Source organism: Littorina saxatilis, linkage group LG14, assembly GCF_037325665.1.
Source record: "Littorina saxatilis isolate snail1 linkage group LG14, US_GU_Lsax_2.0, whole genome shotgun sequence".
Lineage (NCBI taxonomy): Eukaryota > Metazoa > Mollusca > Gastropoda > Littorinimorpha > Littorinidae > Littorina > Littorina saxatilis.
In genome coordinates, this window is record NC_090258.1 from 18,824,100 (window position 1) to 18,846,599 (window position 22,500).

The 22,500-nt window shown below is 40.7% G+C and overlaps 1 protein-coding gene across 1 annotated transcript in view; it reads left to right on the forward strand.

The window, feature by feature from the left end:
* The window catches only part of LOC138946539 (uncharacterized), a 112,885-nt gene that overhangs the window by 7,106 nt on the left and 83,279 nt on the right, over positions 1-22,500 (forward strand). Inside the window, exon 2 of the mRNA XM_070317980.1 lies at positions 1,481-1,665. Within this exon, the coding sequence (XP_070174081.1) occupies positions 1,481-1,665 (185 nt within the window). The remainder of the gene's footprint in view (positions 1-1,480; positions 1,666-22,500) is intronic.

A 22,500-nucleotide genomic window follows, 5' to 3' on the forward strand; every position in this document is an offset into this window, starting at 1 on the left:
TCTCATTGTTATAAACGTGTAGGGTTTAATACTGACTGAAAATAGCAAGTGCATTCCAGAACATTCACGCTCTAAAATCTTGCTAGGTCGTGTCGCGCATATCAAGCATTACCCGAACATTCCTAACTAGTCAGATTCAAGGCATGCGGCGGAAAGGGGTAAGGGGGGGGGAGGGGGGAGGGGGGGGAGGGGGTCTGAATGTACACAGTGGGTTTTCCGATGTTACTAATAGTAAGTACATCGGTTTCCATAAAAAATAAAAATCGTGACTGTAGGTCGAATGGAACGTACAGTTGTATCTATTGTAACATGTACTTTACTTGTACCCCTGTACATTCAACTACACTCTCCTCGTGCAGTTAGTCACAAAGCCGACAAACTGTAACATGATACGATTGGCTTGCGCAGGCCTCAAGGCAGTGCTAAAAGTAAACCACACCTCTACAAGTATACAGTTCTTAGAAACACATTAGGACACACACACACAGGCTTAGCAGCTTCGGCATAGGCGTCATACTGATGTGACTTTTTCACCGCTTGTAGATCTTACAGCATGAATAAGTTTGACAGAGATAGAGAGATTTCAGAATTATTTGAACTCCAGGATTACATATCATCGTCTTCAGGTACTGTTTATTTCGAAAGTTTGGCGATAGTATGGATGTGATGGGGTATATAATATTTTGTGTTATTTGTATTATTTGGTTGTGTGTCTGAAGAGGCGGAAAGAGATATAATATTATATTAAGTGTAGGGTTTGGTGGCATTATTTACTTACGCGATTTTATGCTTGAAGCACGTGGCTACCGAAGAGTAGGTTTGTTTTGCCGTCAGCCATGTATTGTATTGAAATGTTACTTTTCTCTAGAGAAACTGCATAATTACGTATTATTTTGAATAGAGGGGGGGGGGGGGGGGAGAGAAAGTAAGTGCAGGGATATTAATAAGATATGTTTTCTCAAGCAATTCGCCGAAATGCCCATCAACGTTTCGGAAATTTATCTTATTTTTAGTAATTATCGGTGTCTTCTTTTCCTCGCCATGAACATGTTAGATTTGACGCAATGACCGCAACGTTGTCTGCGATTTGAAATTCGTTTCGGCGTTTTGCTGACTGCCAACGCTAACCGGCATTCCTGAGTTGTTTATTGTATTGTATTGTTTTGTATTGCATCGTATTTTATTGTGTTTTAGACTGTATCGTATCGTATTGTATTGAATTGTATTGTATTGTATTGTAATGTATTGTATTGTATTGTATTGTCCTGCCCTCAATTGAATTAAATCGTATCTTATTACTTCGTATCTTAGAAATTTACTTTTAATGTACGTACTACATCGCTTTGTATTCTATTCTATATCCTCTTCCAAGACAAAATTAACACAGCATTTCAGAACGAAATACCTCAAGATTACGGCGATAAAAGCATGGAGAGTATCGTACCGCTTTTTATTCTATATTTCGTGTCTTGTTTTTCAGAAGAAATGGATACATCATTTCCTGACGAGCTACCGCCGGATTACGGCGATGATGGTGTGGTGAGTTTTCCAGGACAGCGGACAACGAGTCCAGGAAATACTGGTGACCTAACCAGTCTTCCTGACCTCACGGAGGACACAGTACTACAGGTGGTCAAGCAGCGGTACCAGCAAGATCGGATCTATGTAAGTTGTGATTTTGTTGATGTTTGGAGTGTGTGTTTGTGGGAACGAGTGCGGTGGGGTGGCGGGCGTCGATGTGAGAGAAAGGATAGAGAGAGGACTGTTTGTGTGTGTGTATGTGTGTGTGTGTGTGTGTGTGTGTGTGTGTGTGTGTTATGTTTTGACTGTTCAAAGTTCCTAATTGTGTACGTGTGTGTGTGTGTGTGTGTGTGTGTGTGTGTGTGTGTGTGTGTGTGTGTGCGTGTGTGTGTGTGTGTGTGTGTGTGTGTATGTGTGTGCAGACACAGACAGGCACACACACGCACACGCTAGCACGTACGCACGCACGCACGCACGCACACACAAACAAACACGTACGCGCGCACGCACGCAATCACACACACACACACACACACACACATACACACACACACGTACACACACTAGCAAAGCAATACCTACACACTATCTGAACAGGAAACATATATATATTAAATAATCCATTACCAAGCAGCAATAAAGTCAGTTTGGGCAGTCAAGAATTGTGTACATGTAGATCGGCTGTAAATATTCTTGGGTACCATGGAAGTATGCTTACACATGTATGCACTACACTTTCTTACCCGCATGCATTTATTAAAGTAACTAGTACACTTGCACTACACTTTCTTACCCGCATGCATTTATTGAAGTAACTAGTACACATGCACTACACTTTCTTACCCGCATGCATTTATTGAAGTAACTAGTACACTTGCACTATTGCTCTCTATCGTTTTAAAATGTAAGACATGAGACATAAAAAAAAAAATTCAACCACGTGCATTACACAGGAATATATCTTGTTTTGAGTTCATTCAATACATAGTACATTCAAACACAACAACCAAACAGAATGCTAACAGAACTGCATACACACACTCACTTACACACACACACTCACACACACACACACTCACACACACACACACACACACACCCCTCCCCCCCACACACACCCACACACACACAAACACACACACACACACACACACACACACACACACACACACACACACACACACACACACACACTCTCTCTACATTATACCGCGTTCACATCTTGTCCACTTCACATAAAATTACTTACTTTTCATACCCTGAATAAGAACGTGTGTCACATAAAAGGACGTGATATGTGGGTGCTTGGACAGGGATTACTCAATGCAAAAATTGTCTACTGCTATGCTACTGCTAGAGTAGCAGTAGAATATATTTGGTCGTAGCGTAAATTAGACTTAAATAATTAAAGAGTAGGCAGATTGGCAGGCGTTCATTTTTTGTTCTCTTTCTTATTCCTTCAGTTTTTCTGGTTTTTGTTTTTGCTTTTATGGCGTGTGTGGGATTTTTTTTGCGGGGAGGGGGAGTGGGGGAGGGGGAGTGGGGGATTAGGGGGGAGCGTCTATTTGTGCGCTAAAGTTCGTGTGCACTTATACGTGTGTGTATGTACATTTGGCTGTGTATCCTCTTCTCTTATTCGCATTTTCTTCAATATCTCATCTTGATCTGAATATACTCTTGCGTTTATCACTAATCACGTCTGGACACAAAGATGGACAAACAGACAGACAGACGAACGGGCCGATGGACGGACGGACGGACACACGCACGCACGCAAACACGCACACACGAACGCAAACACGCACGCACCTACACACGCACACAAACACTCTCACACACCACACATCACACCACACAGAAACACACAACAACAACAACAACAACAACAACAACAATAACAACCTACATCTACAAGCACAATCAAAATATTTCAAAAAGTCAATCGGCGATGAAGTCAGTTTGAGTGATCAGGAAGCAAGGGAGTGTAAACTATTTTCCAGAAACACACGTGCTTACTGAACTCGACTGCATGACGTTTCAAAACAGGAACAACTCTATAGAGGTGTCTTTCTTATGCACAAGTACATTAGCACTGTGTCGCCCACCCTGTGATTTTAATTGTTGTTGATTTTTTTTAAAGCAGTTTACGGATATTCATTAATGTTTAATGGGCCAGAAAGTGCTACGTCATCATTCAGATAGTTTGTTTAAGCGGGTAATTTGACGAACAGATATCCGTATTGTACACTTGCAGGTACCGTGTAGGTGTGTCGCAACATATTAGTGGTTGATTGGTTGGTAAGTTGGTTGGTTGGTTGGTTGGTTGATTGATTAATTGGTTGGTTGGTTGGTTGGTTGGTTAGTTGATTGGTTGGTTGGTTGATTGGTTGGTTGGTTGGTAAGTTGGTTGGTTGGTTGATTGGTTGGTTGGTTGGTTGCTTGGTAAGTTGGTTAGTTGGTTGGTTGGTTGGTTGGTTAGTTGGTTGGTTGGTTGATTGGCTGTTGTTTTTATATTTAGTCAAGTTTTGACTAAATATTTTAACATCGAGGGGGAATCGAAACGAGGGTCGTGGTGTATGTGCGTGTGTGTGTGTGTCTCTGTGTGTGTGTGTGTAGAGCGATTCAGACGAAACTACTGGACCGATCTTTATGAAATTTGACATGAGAGTTCCTGGGTATGAAATCCCCATACGTTTTTTTTTATTTTTTTCATAAATGTCTTTGATGACGTCATATCCCGGCTTTTCGTGAAAGTTGAGGCGGCACTGTCACGCCCTCATTTTTCAACCAAATTGGTTGAAATTTTGGTCAAGTAATCTTCGACGAAGCCCGGACTTCGGTATTGCATTTCAGCTTGGTGGCTTAAAAATTAATTAATGACTTTGGTCATTAAAAATCTGAAAATTGTAAAAAAAAATAAAAATTTATAAAACGATCCAAATTTACGTTTATCTTATTCTCCATCATTTGCTGATTCCAAAAACATATAAATATGTTATATTCGGATTAAAAACAAGCTCTGAAAATTAAATATATAAAAATTTTTATCAAAATTAAATTGTCCAAATCAATTTAAAAATACTTTCATCTTATTCCTTGTCGGTTCTTGATTCCAAAAACATATAGATATGATATGTTTGGATTAAAAACACGCTCAGAAAGTTAAAACAAAGAGAGGTACAGAAAAGCGTGCTATCCTTCTTAGCGCAACTACTACCCCGCTCTTCTTGTCAATTTCACTGCCTTTGCCATGAGCGGTGGACTGACGATGCTACGAGTATACGGTCTTGCTGAAAAATGGCATTGCGTTCAGTTTCATTCTGTGAGTTCGACAGCTACTTGACTAAATATTGTATTTTCGCCTTACGCGACTTGTTTGTCATTCGTTTGCCCTCTGTTGAGTTGGAAAGCGTCCACCTGTGCGCTACGTGTGAATTCATGTGCAGGGGCGGATCAGTTCATTTTATGGGGGGGGTTTCCAAAAGTATATTGTGAAGATAAGGGTGTGAAGGCGCGAAGCGCCGAGCCGACGGCGCAAAGCGCCTAGCTTGCTAGGGAGGTCCGGGCGCATGCCCCCCCGGAAAATTTTGAAAAAAAGGATGCAAAATGGTGCAATCTGATGCATTCTGAGGATGATCATTACCAGTTTCAGGCAGCAGATTTTGTCACTGATTAACAACCCAAAAAAACACCATTTAAAAAAAAAAATTTGGCTGGGGGGGGGGGTTTCCGGAAACCCCTGAAACCCCCCCCTCGTCCGCCCCTGATGTGTACGTGTTTACATTTATGTATGACGCCTTTACTCGTTTTCGCATTTTGTTTAGGCTACATCGATCTAAATTATCTCACACGTTTACAACAAAATTAAAAGAGTGCCTACACTGTCTGTGACCAGGAACACAATATATCATAAAATCCACCCCCGATCACTCAGCTTGAGTGATTAAGAACTCTAGGAGTGTTTAACAGTTTTATAACTCTAAATGTGTGCGAACACGGAAATATTCTCACGCTTCAAAACAGGATCACCCCGGTGAAGGTATTTTACTCATGCACGAGTACAATAGCACTGCGTTGTTCTTACGATGTGCGTTCTTGGAGCGATGTACTGACTTTAATGACGATACAGTCGAACCTGTTTAAAAAGACTACCCAAGGGACTGAGCAAAAGTGGTCTCTTTAGACCGGTGGTCTCTTTAGACAGTTGATTTATATAGTCGTAAAAACCCTTGGGGATATGTTGGGGTGGTCTCCTTAGACAGGTGGTCTCTTTAGACAGGTGGTCTCCTTAGACAGGTGGTCTTAATGGCAGGTTCGACTGTACTTGTATTGTGCGAATCCTAAAAACAGTTCCAAGAGCCTCACAAGGAACATACACAAAGTGTTTAATGAGGCGGACAATACTAGGTGCACCCGACTTTAGATCCGGGGTTTTGCATTAACTGACGCGTTTTCTCGGAGCGATGTAATGTTTTGTAGCCCTGTTTTTTACCGGTGACTTACCGCGCACACCCATAATTATTGTATCGTTTCCGGTTCCAGGTAAGGTGTCGTCATAGGTGCGAGGGAAGATGGGGAAAACCATAGCTCGAACAGACAATGTTAGAAACTAACTATTTTGCGCTCTATGTGTGGTGTGCGTATTTGAGACAATGACAACAAGTGACGTAATTATGTCCGTGTCACAAATGATAATACCAGTATTTTGTTTCCATTCTAGTGGATCACGTTGATATTATCAACACTTGTTACAAATGGATTTTCAGATCGAATGGATGAGAAATGTAACTTGATTTCTCCCCCTCTCTCTCTCCCTCTTTCTTTCTATCTCTCTCTCTCTCCCCCTCTCTCATCCTCTCTCTCTCCCTCCCTCTTTCTCCCTCTCTCTATCTCGCCCTCTCTCTCTCTTTCTATCTCTCCCTCTCTCTCTCTCTCCCTCTTTCTCTCTCTCTCTTTTTATATTTAGTCAAGTTTTGTCTAAATATTTTAACATCGAGGGGGAATCGAAACGAGGGTCGTGGTGTATGTGCGTGTACGTGTGTCTGTGTGTCTGTGTCTGTGTGTGTGTGTGTGTGTGTGTGTGTGTGTGTGTGTGTAGAGCGATTCAGACTAAACTACTGGACCGATCTTTATGAAATTTGACATGAGAGTTCCTGGGTATGAAATCCCCGAACGTTTTTTTCATTTTTTTGATAAATGTCTTTGATGACGTCATATCCGGCTTTTCGTGAAAGTTGAGGCGGCACTGTCACGCCCTCATTTTTCAACCAAATTGGTTGAAATTTTGGTCAAGTAATCTTCGACGAAGCCCGGACTTCGGTATTGCATTTCAGCTTGGTGGCTTAAAAATTAATTAATGACTTTGGTCATTAAAAATCGGAAAATTGTAAAAAAAAAATAAAAATTTATAAAACGATCCAAATTTACGTTTATCTTATTCTCCATCATTTGCTGATTCCAAAAACATATAAATATGTTATATTCGGATTAAAAACAAGCTCTGAAAATTAAATATATAAAAATTATTATCAAAATTAAATTGTCCAAATCAATTTAAAAACACTTTCATCTTATTCCTTGTTGGTTCCTGATTCCAAAAACATATAGATATGATATGTTTGGATTAAAAACACGCTCAGAAAGTTAAAACAAAGAGAGGCGCATCTACGTACGAACGCACGCACGGTTTCACGCCCACAAGCATGCACGCATACACGCACACGTTCGTACGCACGCACGCACACACGCACGCACACACACACACACACACACACATACACACACACACACGGACACACACACACACACAGACGTACACGCACACTAACATACACACGCAGATAACTATACACATGCATGAACATACACGAACACGAACACGATTACAGATGCGCGCGCGAGCCCCCTTCCGCTTACACGATTACAGATGCGCGCGCGTGCCCCCTTCCGCCTACACGATTACAGATGCGCGCGCGTGCCCCCTTCCGCTTACACGATTACAGATGCGCGCGCGTGCCCCCTTCCGCTTACACGATTACAGATGCGCGCGCGTGCCCACTCCCGCTTACACGATTACAGATGCGCGCGCGTGCCCCCTCCCGCTTACACGATTACAGATGCGCGCGCGTGCCCCCTCCCGCTTACACGATTACAGATGCGCGCGTGTGCCCCCTCACAAACCTTAAATGTACACATGTACATGTACCCCTTACCCTTTGCACTTATATACACACAAACACTTCACCGTCAACAACAAACAAGTCGCGTAAGGCGAAAATACAATATTTAGTCAAGTAGCTGTCGAACTCACAGAATGAAACTGAAGGCAACGCAACGCAGCAAGACCGTATACTCGTAGCATCGTCACTCCACCGCCCGTGGGCAGGTTTCACGGTAATCAGACTCTTTGATGTGTGTAAACTTTGCCTTCAAATTACTTGCTTACTGTGTTGATTTTCATCATTTTTTCTGCTTGGCATGAGTAAGTATGGTATTTGCAATACAAAAAAATAAATAAAAGCTAAAATGTTTGTGTTTGAGCAATTATTTGAGCGCGTTTTTCGAAGCGAACGTGTGAATCCTGACAGACACCATTTCCTTCTGTCACATGACCCCATCTCAAAGTGTGATTCAACAGACACAAAAATAACACACAAAACTTATGATAATGGGGTTATTAATTCAATTAATACACAAGGTTAGTCTCTGACTAGAGAAAATAGGGAAACAATATCAAATGGGAGCATAAAACCGTTTCTGGAAAAATTTTCAATCACCACCGAAAGTGTCTGTCAGTAAAAAAAACACGTGCTTTGTTTGCAAAGCAAAGCCTAATTTTACACATCGCGTGCTTTTGTCTGTTATTCTTGCTTGTGAACATCATTTTATTGATGTTCTTCACTGTATCATCAACAGTATCACAAAATCGCAAAGAATGAACATTTTTGTTGTGATCCGACCGGTGTCTGTAGACTGAATCACACGTTCGGCAAACTTCGTTTTTAACGGAAATAACCGAGCCTTTAATCGGAAACGACGTTTCAACCGCTTCATATCGTCTGCAGGAAGAACAAGTCGCGTAAGGCGAAAATACAATATTTAGTCAAGTAGCTGTCGAACTCACAGAATAAAACTGAACGCAATGCCATTTTTCAGCAAGACCGTATACTCGTAGCATCGTCAGTCCACCGCTCATGGCAAAGGCAGTGAAATTGACAAGAAGAGCGGGGTAGTAGTTGCACGCTTTTCTGTACCTCTCTTTGTTTTAACTTTCTGAGCGTGTTTTTAATCCAAACATATCATATCTATATGTTTTTGGAATCAGGAACCGACAAGGAATAAGATGAAAGTGTTTTTAAATTGATTTGGACAATTTAATTTTGATAATAATTTTTATATATTTAATTTTCAGAGCTTGTTTTTAATCCGAATATAACATATCTATATGTTTTTGGAATCAGCAAATGATGGAGAATAAGATGAACGTAAATTTGGATCGTTTTATAAATTTTTATTTTTTTTTACAATTTTCAGATTTTTAATGACCAAAGTCATTAATTAATTTTTAAGCCACCAAGCTGAAATGCAATACCGAAGTCCGGGCTTCGTCGAAGATTACTTGACCAAAATTTCAACCAATTTGGTTGAAAAATGAGGGCGTGACAGTGCCGCCTCAACTTTCACGAAAAGCCGGATATGACGTCATCAAAGACATTGATAAAAAAAATGAAAAAAACGTTCGGGGATTTCATACCCAGGAACTCTCATGTCAAATTTCATAAAGATCGGTCCAGTAGTTTAGTCTGAATCGCTCTACACACACACACACACAGACACACACACAGACACACGCACATACACCACGACCCTCGTTTCGATTCCCCCTCGATGTTAAAATATTTAGTCAAAACTTGACTAAATATAAAAAGAGGAATGCGATACCCAGTGAGTAAAACATTTAATCGTTTTTAGTGCCTTTTGATCAAGTTTTGTTGCGTCTGTCAGCAACGTTCGTCAACCCAACGTTCGGCACAGCGACGCACGCATACGGATTTGCAGCGTTTGCATTCGGAAAGTGAGGGATTTGTGAGTTCGTTTGCATAATTTCAATCGCTAGTAGGTTTTCCCTTCGTCTCCCATTCTTGTGTGTACATGTTATTGGCATTTTGTGAGTAACAGTAGTAAAATCTGTCGAACGTTGGCAACGCTGACAGACGGAAATATCGAACGTTGCCTTCAATGACAGACTGGCTTGGCGATCGTACTTTCGATTCGTAGGAACACAATATATAGAGACAACAATGTGCGCTCGTTACCACAACGGTCATGAACCGGTGTAACACAAAATTTTTACTCCACGAAAAATTGACTCGGACGGAGTAAACTTCCAGTAAAAATCTTGTACGAAAAAAGAACTCACAAGGAACTAAATTTTTACTCCCCAAATATTTACTCCCAGTAAACATCTCGTACGAGAAACTTAGGGCCTACTCCTTCGTTTATAATTCGCGCAATATCCCATTTACGTGCAATCCCGTTTTGCCGCCGTCCCATTTTGGCGACATTTAACAAGCCAAGCGTCATTTTACTACCGCATCCCATTTTGGCGCAATCCCGTTTCGCCGCTATCCCATTTTTTTGAATTTTTTTTTCTTTTTACATTTAGTCAAGTTTTGACTAAATGTTTAACATAGAGGGGGAATCGAGACGAGGGTCGTGGTGTATGTGTGTCTGTGTGTGTGTGTGTGAGTGTGTGTGTGTGTGTGTGTGTGTGTGCGTGTGTGTGTGTAGAGCGATTGAGAGTAAACTACTGGACCGATCTTTATGAAATTTGACATGAGAGTTACTGGGTATGATATCCCCGGACGTTTTTTTCAGTTTTTCGATAAATATCTTTCATGACGTCATATCCGGCTTTTTTTTAAAAGTTGAGGCGGCACTGTCACACCCTCATTTTTCAATCAAATTGATTAAAATTTTGGCCAAGCAATCTTCGACAAAGGCCGGACTTCGGTATTGCATTTCAGCTTGGTGGCGTAAATATTAGTTTATGACTTTGGTCATTAAAAATCTGAAAATTGTAATTAAAATTATTTTTTTATAAAACGATCTAAATGTACGTTCATCTTATTCTTCATCATTTCCTGATTCCAAAAACATATAAATATGTTATATTCGGATTAAAAACAAGGTCTGAAAATTAAAAATATAAAAATTATTATCAAAATCAATGGACGTCTACCCACAACACGCCACTGGATGCCGCGTGGTGCCAGTCGTGAAAACCAGGTTCTTTGTCCCACAGTGAGACATTCAAGTTGGGGACTTTGTGACCGCTGACTTTGTCAGCATGGATGGAAAGGTGGAGAGATACAGGGCGGTGATCATCCCCAAGTCAACCCATTTCCCCGATGGGCCAGATCGAGAGGAGATCTGTGTGAAGTGTTTGCGCGCAAAAGACAATGGGAGATACTATGTCTTTCCTAATGTTGATGACATTTCATGCTTGCCAATGGCTCAGATAAAAAAAAAATCCCACCAACGAACCATGAACAACAGGGGGGATTACTATTTTGACATGTGACCAAGTCTCATTTGAGCGTTCACAGTGTTACCTGAGAATAGCACACCCCCTTGAATTGGGACCAAAGAAAAAGCGTTGTATATATGCATTTTTGAATGCTTTTCTAAAGTCATAAGTTCATTTGTGAAAAAAATAAATTTTTAGGGATTGTTTTGCTGAATGCATGCAGTTAAGAAATTGACCCCGTTTTCAAATGTAGGGGGTAGGGTTGCCCCATAGCCCACGTATGTCTGTGTGACTGTGTCAAATATCAATCTACTTTGCGTACAAACTGTATAGATGTTTGTTTTTCGATTTTAGAATGATTTCTTAAGCTGGTTAGAACTTCTGAGGTCTACAGGAAACGATAAAGATAAAAAATGTACAAAATATAAGTAGCGTCCTTTATCTTACCATTGTTCTGATCAATACTGTCCCTTTATTTGCAAGTTAACCGTTTTTATTAATGTGTTCAAGGAGTATGTTAAAAATTATTATCAATGGTTGCTTTAAACAGCACCTTTGGGCAGTTATTATGCACTGAAGTTGTAAAAGCATGTTTTGGGGTTTTTAGGATATAGCGTCTTGGAACGCCAATCATCTTGGAAATACGAATGTTCATATAATTTTTTTTACTGTTTTGGATAGATAAAAAGTTGAACTCTTGGTGCAAACTGTTTTTTGGCCCCTGTTTGACTATTTATTATTTTGGAATATTGTGTGTGAGAGGGAAACTGCAATCCTCAATATCATGAAACGTGCCCGTGGCAAAGGCAGTGCCCGTGGAATTGACAAGAAGAGCGGGGTATTCGTTGCGCTAAGAAGGATAGCACGCTTTTCTGTACCTCTCTTCGTTTTAACTTTCTGAGCGTGTTTTTAATCCAAACATATCATATCTATATATTTTTGGAATCAGGAACCGACAAGGAATAAGATGAAAGTGTTTTTAAATTGATTTCGAAAAAAAAAAATTGATAATAATTTTTATATATTTAATTTTCAGAGCTTGTTTTTAATCCGAATATAACATATTTATATGTTTTTGGAATCAGCAAAGGATGGAAAATAAGATAAACGTAAATTTGGATCGTTTTATAAATTTTTATTTTTTTTTACAATTTTCCGATTTTTAATGACCAAAGTCATTAATTAATTTTTAAGCCACCAAGCTGAAATGCAATACCGAACCCCGGGCTTCGTCGAAGATTACTTGACCAAAATTTGAACCAATTTGGTTGAAAAATGAGGGCGTGACAGTGCCGCCTCAACTTTCACGAAAAGCCGGATATGACGTCATCAAAGACATTTATCCAAAAAATGAAAAAAACGTTCGGGGATTTCATACCCAGGAACTCTCATGTCAAATTTCATAAAGATCGGTCCAGTAGTTTAGTCTGAATCGCTCTACACACACACACACACACACGAACACACGCACATACACCACGACCCTCGTTTCGATTCCCCCTCGATGTTAAAATATTTAGTCAAAACTTGACTAAATATAAAAACACCATTAGATTCGAGCAGCCGGCCCGGTAGCTCAGTTGGTAGAGCACTGGACTTGTGATCGGAAGGTCGCAGGTTCGAATTCGGGCCGGGACGGACACGGGTCAACTTTATGTGCAGACCAAGAGACGGAAGCCATGTCCCACCCTCGTGTCATCACAATGGCACGTAAAAGACCTTGGTCATTCTGCCATAAGTGCAGGTGGCTGAATACACCTAAACACGCAGACGCCTGGGTAGCGCGACCCCGTTGCTGCTAGCTTTCCACTGGGAGGAAGCGACCCGAATTTCCCAGCGATGTGACAATAAAGTAATGAAAATGAAAATGAAATGAAAAATATTTCAAAATATATAATAGAAGAGCGTCACACTCAACTCAAGTTGTCCGTCCTTAACGCTTAACAAAACCCATCACGGTAACACTGCATTTAGACAGCCGCACGCAAAAATGAAATCCGCACCCTTTTTAAAGGCTACAACAAGGATCGTGTTTACATGCATAAGATGCAAAAGATTAAAGGGATACTTGTGGAAAATAAATAAATAAATATATAATACGTTATTGGTATTTTTGACCAAAATATGACATTTTACACAGATCGAGACAGTCTGTGTTCCTCCGAGACCGCGCTAAATCGGTGTAAAATGTCATAATTTAGTCAAAAATACAAATAACATGTATCTCAAAATTGTGGACGAAACTCGCTTGCATAAGATGTCGGTTGGACAATTCTACCTTTCTTGTTTTTACATTTAGTAAAGTTTTGACTAAATGTTTTAACATAGAGGGGGGAATCGAGACGAGGGTCGTGGTGTATGTGTGTCTGTCTGTCTGTCTGTCTGTCTGTCTGTCTGTCTGTCTGTCTGTCTGTCTGTCTGTGTTTGTGTGTAGAGCGATTCAGACTAAACTACTGGACCGATCTTTATAAAATTTGACCTGAGAGTGCCTGGGTATGATATCCTCAGACTTTTTTTCATTTTTTTGATAAATGTCTTTGATGACGTCATATCCGGCTTTTCGTGAAAGCTGAGGCGGCACTGTCACGCTCTCATTTTTCAACCAAATTGGTTGAAACTTTGGTCAAGTAATCTCCGACGAAGCCCGGACTTCGGTATTGCATTTCAGCTTGGTGGTTTGAAAATTAATTAATGACTTTGGTCATTAAAAATCTGAAATTTGTAAAAAAAAACATATTTTTCTCTAAAAAGATCCAAATTTACGTTCATCTTATTCTCCATCATTTTCTGATTCCAAAAACATATAAATATGTTATATTTGGATTAAAAACAAGCTCTCAAAATTAAAAATATAAAAATTATGATCAAAATTAAATTTCCGAAATCGTTTTAAAAACTATTTCATCTTATTCCTTGTCGGTTCCTGATTCCAAAAACATATAGATATGATATGTTTGGATTAAAACCACGCTCAGAAAGTTAAAAAGAATAGAGATAAAGAAAAGCGTACTATCCTTCTCAGCGCAACTACTACCCCGCTCTTCTTGTCAATTTCACTGCCTTTGCATCGAGCGGTGGACTGTATACGCTCTTGCTGTAAAAATGCAGTGAGTTCAGTTTCATTCTGTTAGTTCGACAGCTTGACTAAATGTAGTAATTTCGCCTTACGCGACTTGTTTATTTTTATTCTTCTTCCTTCTTCATCTTTTTCATCGTTCATGGGCTGAAACTCCCACGTTCACTCATGTTTTAGCAGTGGGTTTTTACGTGTATGACCGTTTTTACCCCGCCATTCAGGCAGCCATACGCCGCTTTCGGGGGATTTTTTATTCTGAAGTTTGGAACGTTAGAAATCAATCTGTGTTTGGATTTTGAAATTCGCCAGAAAATGTCCGCTAAATGTTTTTCTCACTGCTGTAGCTTTAAGATCATGCAAAGGACATACATTATGCTCACTATGCCCTGCCTGTTGTATCACAAGAAAACCCCACGAAACACAAAGGCAGAGATTACGAAAAGAGATGTATGTGGTAACGTAGATTGTCGAGATATACGGACAATATTATCGTGATAGGTGAGGGGGAGAGGTTCCGGGGGAGAGGTTCCGGGGGAGAGGTTCCGGAGGATGGAAGCGAATTGGGAAAAAGAAACCCAAAGGAAAGCACTGGCAGACAGACAGACAAACAGGCAGACGCACACACACACACACACACACACACACACACACGCACACACACACACGCACACACACACGCACACAAAGTAAGAGATATAGAACGAGAGAAAGAGAGAGAGAGACACACACACACACACACACACCGTGGCACACACACACACACACACACACACACACACACACACACACACACACACACTCACACATACAGGCAGACAAACAGACAGTGGGCATATAGCCTGGCATATTTGGGGGCCTATCATACCCCATTTTGACTTTCACAATTTACAGTTTCTTGTTCATCTATACATATAATAAAAGAGAGTGTCTGTCTGTCTGTCTGTCTGTCTGTGGTCGCCATACCTCTGAGATGGCAAGAGGCAGGAACAAGATAGTGTGCACGTACACTCCCTAGGTGCCGCAGATGTGCACCTGGGTTTTAGTTTCTTGATTCATTGTTTCCTTTCTCAGATTATGGACCTCCCATTTATTGAATACAGCCTATATGGTGCAAGACCAGTTCAGTGCCTACTGTTCACCTGTAGCAAGCACATCATGCCAGTGATATTAGAGACTCGCTGTTGCTCCTATGAGGGGAAGAAATGAAGAATGAAAAATTAACTGGACAGTTCCGGAAAATTCTAGAAGGTAAGGGAGATAACTCTTTTTTGTCTGTGGTCGCCATACCTCTGAGATGGCAAGAGGCAGGAACAAGATAGTGTGCACGTACACTCCCTAGGTGCCGCAGATGTGCACCTGGGTTTTAGTTTCTTGATTCATTGTTTCCTTTCTCAGATTATGGACCTCCAATTTATTGAATACAGCCTATATGGTGCAAGACCAGTTCAGTGCCTACTGTTCACCTGTAGCAAGCACATCATGCCAGTGATATTAGAGACTCGCTGTTGCTCCTATGAGGGGAAGAAATGAAGAATGAAAAATTAACTGGACAGTTCCGGAAATTTCTAGAAGGTAAGGGAGATAACTGTTCACCTGTAGCAAGCACATCATGCCAGTGATATTAGAGACTTGCTATTGCTCCTATGAGGGGAAGAAATGAAGAATGAAAAATTAACTGGACAGTTCCGGAAATTTCTAGAAGGTAAGGGAGATAACTCTTTTTTGTCTGTGGTCGCCATACCTCTGAGATGGCAAGAGGCAGGAACAAGATAGTGTGCACGTACACTCCCTAGGTGCCGCAGATGTGCACCTGGGTTTTAGTTTCTTGATTCATTGTTTCCTTTCTCAGATTATGGACCTCCCATTTATTGAATACAGCCTATATATGGTGCAAGACCAGTTCAGTGCCTACTGTTCACCTGTAGCAAGCACATCATGCCAGTGATATTAGAGACTCGCTATTGCTCCTATGAGGGGAAGAAATGAAGAAAGAAAAATTAACTGGACAGTTCCGGAAATTTCTAGAAGGTAAGGGAGATAACTCTTTTTTTTGTATCCAAACAAAGGAGGTAAAGCTAATGATAATGGGATAGCGAGCGTCTTAAATTGCTACAGGGCTCCGCTTACTCCCGGGCGAAGCCGGGCTTAACTGCTAGTACATATAATAAAAGAGAGTGTCTGTCTGTCTGTCTGTCTGTGGTCGCCATACCTCTGAGATGGCAAGAGGCAGGAACAAGATAGTGTGCACGTACACTCCCTAGGTGCCGCAGATGTGCACCTGGGTTTTAGTTTCTTGATTCATTGTTTCCTTTCTCAGATTATGGACCTCCCATTTATTGAATACAGCCTATATGGTGCAAGACCAGTTCAGTGCCTACTGTTCACCTGTAGCAAGCACATCATGCCAGTGATATTAGAGACTCGCTGTTGCTCCTATGAGGGGAAGAAATGAAGAATGAAAAATTAACTGGACAGTTCCGGAAATTTCTAGAAGGTAAGGGAGATAACTCTTTTTTGTCTGTGGTCGCCATACCATATGCTCTGAGATGGCAAGAGGCAGGAACAAGATAGTGTGCACGTACACTCCCTAGGTGCCGCAGATGTGCACCTGGGTTTTAGTTTCTTGATTCATTGTTTCCTTTCTCAGATTATGGACCTCCCATTTATTGAATACAGCCTATATGGTGCAACACCAGTTCAGTGCCTACTGTTCACCTGTAGCAAGCACATCATGCCAGTGATATTAGAGACTCGCTATTGCTCCTATGAGGGGAAGAAATAAAGAACGAAAAATTAACTGGACAGTTCCGGAAATTTCTAGAAGGTAAGGGAGATAACTGTTCACCTGTAGCAAGCACATCATGCCAGTGATATTAGAGACTTGCTATTGCTCCTATGAGGGGAAGAAATGAAGAATGAAAAATTAACTGGACAGTTCCGGAAATTTCTAGAAGGTAAGGGAGATAACTCTTTTTTGTCTGTGGTCGCCATACCTCTGAGATGGCAAGAGGCAGGAACAAGATAGTGTGCACGTACACTCCCTAGGTGCCGCAGATGTGCACCTGGGTTTTAGTTTCTTGATTCATTGTTTCCTTTCTCAGATTATGGACCTCCCATTTATTGAATACAGCCTATATGGTGCAAGACCAGTTCAGTGCTTACTGTTCACCTGTAGCAAGCACATCATGCCAGTGATATTAGAGACTCGCTATTGCTCCTATGAGGGGAAGAATCACCTGTAGCAAGCACATCATGCCAGTGATATTAGAGACTCGCTGTTGCTCCTATGAGGGGAAGAAATGAAGAATGAAAAATTAACTGGACAGTTCCGGAAATTTCTAGAAGGTAAGGGAGATAACTCTTTTTTGTCTGTGGTCGCCATACCTCTGAGATGGCAAGAGGCAGGAACAAGATCACCATACCTCTGAGATGGCAAGAGGCAGGAACAAGATAGTGTGCACGTACACTCCCTAGGTGCCGCAGATGTGCACCTGGGTTTTAGTTTCTTGATTCATTGTTTCCTTTCTCAGATTATGGACCTCCCATTTATTGAATACAGCCTATATGGTGCAAGACCAGTTCAGTGCCTACTGTTCACCTGTAGCAAGCACATCATGCCAATGATGTTAAAGACTCGCTATTGCTCCTATGAGGAGAAGAAATGAAGAAAGAAAAATTAACTGGACAGTTCCGGAAATTTCTAGAAGGTAAGGGAGATAACTCTTTTTTTGTATCCAAACAAAGGAGGTAAAGCTAATGATAATGGGATAGCGAGCGTCTTAAATTGCTACAGGGCTCCGCTTACTCCCGGGCGAAGCCGGGCTTAACTGCTAGTACAAAGTAAAGCGATACTATAAAGAAGGCTATCTTTTCAGGGAGCGATTTAGGAGATACGCTAAGCATAGCGCTACTAAAATAAGATCTGAGAAACAACAAGACGTAATCAACGCTCCCTTTGTTTCTCAGATCTAAGTCAAATGATATCCTCAAAACTCTCGTTTAAACTAAATATTTAAACCACCGAAGTTCCAGATTCATAACATAAGTTTTTAAAAACGTTAATTGTTTACTTAGTTCGACAAGATCGTCTAGTCATATGCAAGACCAGAAAAGCATGCAACGTGGGCTTACTCAGTTTCATAGACTGTCAAGGAAACGCGTGCTATATGCCTAGAACTTAAAAGTAATGCGAAGTATACCAAGGTAGGAACCGCTTCACACAAAAAAAGCGCTCTATGGCGAACCATATATCAGTTTCACACAGCATAACAAAGCACATTCAGTCGCGTATAATGTCATAACGCAATAATATGCAGGGGCGGAGCAGTTAAGCCAGTAAGCCAGAGGAGGGGGGGAGGGTTACAACCTGGGGTCCAGGGGTAGATCCCGTGTGCGGTACATGGGCAAGGCCCCGTTGGGGGGGTCTGGGGGGCGAAGCTGAAGAGTTTTAGCTATTTTATGAACAATGTATGGCTTATCCTTGATTTTAAACATGATCAACTGGTGTCAGCAGCCACTCATTATTTCTTTTAAAGTTAGTGTTAGTTTTTTTTGACAGCCGAGGGGTGGGGGAGGGGTTCCGGAACCCCTGTAACCCCCCCCCCTCCCCCCCCCCCCCCTAATCCGCCCCTGACATGTACCAAAACGAGTGCAATATTCCGACTTCAGTTGCCGGCACGCCATGGCCTAACGCCATTTTGCTGTTCCATAAATAGTGTGCACTGGTTGTTCAATAAATCTTTCAAGGCAAAGGTTACTAAAGCCTGTCTCATAAATCAACTTGGATCTTTTGTGTCGGCGCGCGTGCAGTTGGGAAAAGTAAAACGTGAAAAAAAGATAAGTGCTTGACATGGATAAATGCCAAACTAATGTATCACATAATGACATGTAGGGCATTTTTGTGGACGGGGCCTGCTGATACAGTAAAGTAATGACATTTCCAATGTGTCACTCTTATCCTGACTGGTCAAAAAGGGAACTTCTAAATCCACACAAAAATGAACCAGGAAGTAAAATGTACCTCTTACATATTGGCAATGTATGTGGTTGAGTGCTTGAGTACCAGTGCATGTGTTAATCGCAACTTTAAGTTACATTCCTGGATAATACTGAGCAACATTTTGTATTCTTAATTTTAAAACTTGAAAGTAAAAACTTACGTTAATGTTGCAGTTGTTGTCAATGTTGTATTAGTATATATAAACAGACTTGCAGCTTAAATGACATTGTATTTGAAACTAACTTTCTTGCAATCGAATTGTGGCATCTGTTTGTTAAACGATTAAAAAAAAAATCCTTATCGGAATATTATAAAAGTAATATTATCCGTGTAATTGGTAGAAACGTTTGCTGTCTTTACTGACTGTTCCAATTTGTCCTTATATCTGGCATCTATCTTTATCAAAGGCATTTTGCTTTCTTTTGATATCATACTCATTTTGCACCTGATACTGAAAAAAATGATTCAATTGCTTTTGCCTCATCGATTTCATACATTTATCCCCGCCACTTTAGAGGGTGCATTATGTTTCTTTATACCTGGCTATAAGTACGGGTGTGATCAATTACTCCCAGCGTATATATATATATATATATATATATATATATATTTTGTTAAGATTGTTCGCTGTAATCTCTAATTATCTCTTGATAACAATGTGAAGACTACATTATGCAAATAACAGATATGCACTTGTGTAAACACACTATGATCTGTTATAGTAACATTAAACAAGTAGTGTGAATCGATATAAAAACATTTAGTCCATCTGTAGGCATCAAACAAAACAGTCAACACCAAAAACCAGTCATCGGCGAGACTATACATTCAGGAAACTCTCGGCTAACCATACCCAAAGACCGAGACGGTTCACGCTCGTCTCCCCGCAGCATGCGAACAATATACTCAACCTATTTTCTTTAATTCTGATACGAACTACAAGTAAAAAAAAATAAAAAACTTAATTTACAAAAAAAACATGTCTGAAGGCGGATAATATAGTTTCCCTTTAAGTATTGTGCATCGCACACATCTGCTTACATCAAGGATCCCGCGGAAAGGGTAGAGCTTTAAAATCCTGTCTGTGGTGTTAATAACATATATTCCACACACGTTTGCCCTCCTAATGCCAATTGTTAAGACAGTCAGAAATTCCGGACATAAAAATATGACGTAAGCAAATCTGCCTGGCATTGACCAGATTTGGCACTGCTGAAATGTCAAGGCGACATTGTGCTTGCTGTGGTTGAAGACTCTACCGTTTCTTAGACGTTGAGTGTTGATATGTTTGATCGCCCAATACAAGCCCTTAATGCTATTGCTTTCGAGTATTTATATAGGTTTAATTGTCCAAAGGCTGAGTAGACCTTGCGCAAAGAAAGGCTAACCGTCAATGAAATCAATGCTATTGAATTTATAAGGCAGTTTAAAGGCCCACTCCGCCTCTTGAAAACTTTACCCCCCTCAGAACACAACGACTCATGGATCAATCTAAAAATGTGCGAAAGTTTGAAGCAGAAACACGATTGATATGTTGGTGTGACACTTGATAAAAGTGAATTATGTGAGCCTTGACAATCTCATATGAATTCGATGGTGAAATGTCAACAGTGCAGTGACCAGAGACGAAACGACTAGACAACTTGACAAGGAAGTTCACATGTTATGGCAACGCCACTTAAAGGCCGGCCCACTCCGCCTCACTGTCTGAGATCTTGCCAATCTGTTACATGGGATAAGACCATCTCTCCGTTTGGCCAAATACCAAATATCACACCACCCTGACCGTTTGCGGTGGTGAGTTGGATTTTTTTTAAATGAATTAATTCCCGAAAAAAACACCATTACCTTTCACGGAATAAATTCTTAAAACTATCACCACTGCGTACAAACAGCACCCAGACAGTTCATCTTTGGCATGTGACCAAATGGAAGGATGGTCTAATCCCATGTAAAGGCCTGCCCAGATCTACAACAGCGAGGCGAATTGTTTTCACGAGGCGGATTAGGCCTTTAAGTGGCGTTGCCCTAACATGTGAACTTCTTTGTCAAGTGGTCAAGTCGTTTCGTCTCCAGTCACTTCACTGGTGACATTTCGCCAGCGAATTCAAATCAAATTTGTAACGTTCACATAATTACCTTTTATCCAGTGCCACACCAACATATCAATCGTGTTTCCACTTCAAACTTTCGCATATTATTTTGTGGATTGATCCATGAGTCGTTGTGTGTAAAGGGAGTAAAGTCATTGTGCTTTTTTTTAAAATTTTTTTTAGGTATGGTGCTTGACAAATTACCATGCCATAGTCAGTAACAGTTCATTGCGTTAGAAATACCAAAAACAAAGAGACTGCCAACGTTCCAAAATTCATAATACAAAAATTAAAAAACCATTATAAGATGTTTGATGGGTTGTTGAATGAAAACTCGTGAAAATGATGACAATCACATATATTTCGACCCAACGGTCTTTTAAGTGAACAGACAAACAAATATTCACACAAAACATATCTCAAGATAGAATCAGTTTACGTCCACTTGTCAGAAATACCATCAACATTAAATAAAGGTCACGTTCTGCAAATCAAAGGTCAACATAATAAAATAAACACACATCACTGACATAAGTAGACGTGTACGTTTATGGAACGTTAAACGACATACACTGAATATTCAACATTCACAACAATCTCGATTTTTGGGTCTTTAAAAGTGGACGAACCAGATGCCTTGCAGGCTCATTATAATGACAGGGGAAACAAAGATATTCCACACTATTGACATGTTTAAAGAACGTATCAAACGTTTGGTAAGTGTTATTCAAATAATCTCGCAATGCTTCGACGACGGATTTCACTCCAGTCGCAGCCGGCATTCAAACCCCAGACACCACAGCAAGAAGCCCCCCACTATGCCACTGACCAATGTCAGCCATCATTGTGAAATAGAACCCGACACCAAAAGACTGGCTCTGCATGCCAGTGCAGTATACAGAACATGTCAGAGGCGTTGTTGAAGGGCGCAATTGTGCGTACAAAAATGATCCTTTTGTCAGTTATGAATGTGAGAGCTACACGACAAGGGGGACATGAATGGGTTAATTTATGTGAAGAACAGTCCTGGCATCACGTTTCCATCGTTTTGAATTGCATTTCTTTCAACAGTTCCCGGGAAACCTTTCAGGGCGTCTGGCGGCTGTGTATACAATTACTGAATGCGAGTCCGTCAAAAATGGAGCTCTTCCTGTCTCTGTCTTCAACTTTGCCTGTCCGTCTTCCTGTTCCTATATATATATACTCCCCCCCCCTCATCTTCTCTGTCTCTCTGTCTATGTCTGTCTGTCTGTCTGTCTGTCTCGCTCGCTCTCTCTCTCTC